Source organism: Phaethon lepturus, unplaced genomic scaffold (assembly GCF_000687285.1).
Source record: "Phaethon lepturus isolate BGI_N335 unplaced genomic scaffold, ASM68728v1 scaffold18440, whole genome shotgun sequence".
In the NCBI taxonomy this organism is placed as follows: Eukaryota; Metazoa; Chordata; class Aves; order Phaethontiformes; family Phaethontidae; genus Phaethon; species Phaethon lepturus.
Genome location: NW_010511381.1, coordinates 1 through 3,152, shown reverse-complemented (window position 1 = coordinate 3,152; position 3,152 = coordinate 1). Strand labels below are relative to the sequence as shown.

The following is a 3,152-nucleotide window of genomic DNA, read 5'->3' as shown; positions in this document are numbered from 1 at the left end:
TGCTGAACAGACCTTTTGGCAGCTAAGATTTTGCTGTACTTGTAACATTAGTCCTGCAGTGGGCTCTTTGCCAAGGGTTCTTATTTTTGAATCACGGCCCAAGAATGTCAGGCCATGATACAAAGTTAGTGTACTTGACTATATATAGCATCAGCCTGTTTACAAGAAGGCAGGATCAGAAATAGAAATGTAGGAAGGCACAGGCCAAGCTACTACCCTACTCTCTACTACCATATTTCTCTCACCTCTTGTCTATGCAGTTTCTTCAGCCAATGGCTGAGCATCAAAAATTACTGGAGGTAGTTATTCAGGCTGTCTAGCTGTAGGTTCTTGACACTTGTGTAGCTTATTCCTGTGGTTAAAAGTACATGATTTGAAGAGTGTACATTTAAATCACTAAACTATAAACTCATTCTATAGGCCAGACATTCAAAGGGTTCTATATGGCTTTGTACACATACTGAATTCAGACTGTACCTTGTAACTCATAATCTTTGCTTTGATACAGTTATATAAGACCTGATGGTCACTCTGTCTATAGATGTACTAGACAGAGATGGGACACTGGCTTGAGTCTGTGTCTACCTGTCCTGTTTAACTGTGAGCTTGTTAACTGAAACGGTTTTGGCTCGTGCCAATATGAGCAATGCCTAAGCACGGCTCAGGATGGTACAAGTCAGGGACTATTCTGAACAGGTAAGGCCATGCTGATTTGGAAGGAAGGGAGTTTAGGTGTTTGGATGTAAGATTGGCACTTCCCTCATGATCAAAGGCACTACCATGAGGTAATAGTACCAGCATTGCAGTGGGGCACCAGTTATCAGGAGCAGCAAAAGAATAGATAATAGAAACCTGGAAAAACTGACAAAAGGATCCTTGCCTACCTTCATGGATCTGAACTCAGTAAAATTAGAAGCATAGCAGATGTCAAAAATCTTATGACAATTGTATATTTTGAGTTTCTCAAGATTATGATTCTTTTAATTAAAATGAAAGGGAAAACCACATGGTGAAAACTCAGGGAACATGTTTCTGTGAAGTAGAGGAGAGAGAACAGGAGTGTCTTCTGCTGAAAACGGAGCACACATTATAGAAACATCATCATACGGCAATTGTATTTAATCAAGAAATTAAATCTAGTGATTGAAGTGTGATTCAGTCCCGTTTCAAGCAAAAACCTCCACTATGTTTTAAATGTAATGTTGTTACCAAAATTGCCATAACGGTAGAATTTCAAAAAGGAATTGCAAACCAGAATGCCATTACGGAGATTGCTTGTGAATTCTGAAAAATGTTAACTACATTGATACTAATCTCACAGTAGAATGAATATGCTAAATTCTTAACAAATTGTATTCAAATCCAAAGTGCATAAAAGCAGACTGTGTTCTTGAATCTGAAAGTGCCAGGTAATCGCTTTGTGCATATCTGAGAGGATTACCTCACACAGAAACCTTTATTTTAAATGCAGGCACCATTACAATGAATCACTCAGATTGCTGCAGTCCAAGAAGGAATTAATGAAAAACAAATGGCCCATAGAAAGATCTACAGAGGATTCCCTTTCTTACCAGCACTCAGGTTGGTTTATAACTGTAAACACAACTCCTTGTTTAGCATTAAAATCAATAGAGCTTTATGAGACTAGACTAATTGATGAAAAAATTGAACATAGTAGCTGGTAGGTTTTGAGGGTTGAAGCTGCCTGCTGAAAACAAGACATGCCAAATGCCAGCATGACTGCTGGTGCCGTTATTTTGTAGTAACTCCCACATAGTCTCCTAAATAAGTCTCCTGTCTAATGTTTGGTTTTATAAGCATCTCTTTAGCTGTATCAGAGATGTTGTGGCCCTGCTAGTTTTGCAAAGCAGAGAATATATGAATAAAAAATATCAAGAAGTATAGGGATTACTTAGAATTGTAATTCTAGTGTTAGACAATGGACAAAGTGTGTTGATACCACAACAGTGATGCTCATGCATTGATGTTTACTGCATTTCTGGACAGAAAAGCTTCTGTTGACATTAGAAGTACGGCAGGTTCTGGAAACACTGTCAGTTTTGGGTTTCCTATTTTATCATATTCCCTACCCTACGACTTGCTAGGATGCTGCTAGCTTTTTGATACATTACTTTTTTCCTGTAGTATTGCAACACTTAGACATGAATAATACTTAAGTTGTTTATGGCTATACAAAAGTTTCCAAAAGATGAGTTGTATCTTTATAGATGGTAGAGGGGAAAAAAATCTCAAGGCATTTGGACTGCAGTGGAGTCTTATGTCTGATGGGGTTAATTATTGTTGGCAAGTGACAAGTCAGATTATTCCACATTGCAACACTAAGGAAAATTGGTGTGAAAGTAGTAAAGACTACTTTAATTTTCCATTACAAAAAAATCTTTTGGCTACTATTTTCTGTGGTTATTTCAAGCTCTATAGCATTTTATGTAAAATTGGTCAAGAAAACAAATGTTAAAACTAGTCTGTCTTTCCCAGTAAAGATTCTCAGTTTAGAATTCATCAGTCATCATCACAGGATTCCTCTACAGTCAAAAACAAAAGGCATAGCAAAACTGGGTGAGAAAGAGGACAGGCAAGAAATAGGTTTCTTTGTCTAGTACATAGCAGCTGGATTTTTTATTTATTTATTTATTCTATCTGGAAAGAACAATCCGTTAGTTTGAACAGAGAAAGGCTAGTATCCTGATGTTACTTTTTCTGCCTTCAGTCTTTTGACGGACTGGGCAGTGATATGGATTTGGCTATATTAAACATGTGGCCTACCAAGAAGGAACAAAATGGTTTCTTCCCATTTCCTTTGGTCACTGGCATGGTATGGTGTGGGGCATGGGGAATGATCAAGAGCTACTGAGAAGTCCAGAGCAGAATAGAGTTCCTCCCCTTTCTCAGAAATAAATGTTGGTTAGCACAAACTTGCTAACAGCAGGCAACTGTTACCCAATTCCTCCTCTCTTCGCCCACCCCACCCAAAAATAAACCACCTCCCAACAATGAAATCTGGTGAATTGTGGGTTTCTGTGAAGTTTGTAGGAAGACTCAGTCACCTAATGGAAGCTTTCAAAAGATCAGCTTGATGGCTGAATTTAGCAGTGGCAAAATTCCATAATCACAGAATCACTAGGTTGGAAAGG

The 3,152-nt window shown here is 38.2% G+C and overlaps 1 protein-coding gene across 1 annotated transcript in view; it reads left to right on the top strand.

The window, feature by feature from the left end:
* LOC104618298 (nicotinamide mononucleotide adenylyltransferase 3-like) overlaps positions 1-1,581 on the top strand; it is a gene marked incomplete at its 3' end in the record, with an annotated part of 11,219 nt that extends 9,638 nt beyond the window's left edge. Inside the window, exon 3 of the mRNA XM_010283852.1 lies at positions 1,472-1,581. Within this exon, the coding sequence (XP_010282154.1) occupies positions 1,472-1,581 (110 nt within the window). The remainder of the gene's footprint in view (positions 1-1,471) is intronic.
* Between the last annotated feature and the right edge of the window lie 1,571 nt (positions 1,582-3,152).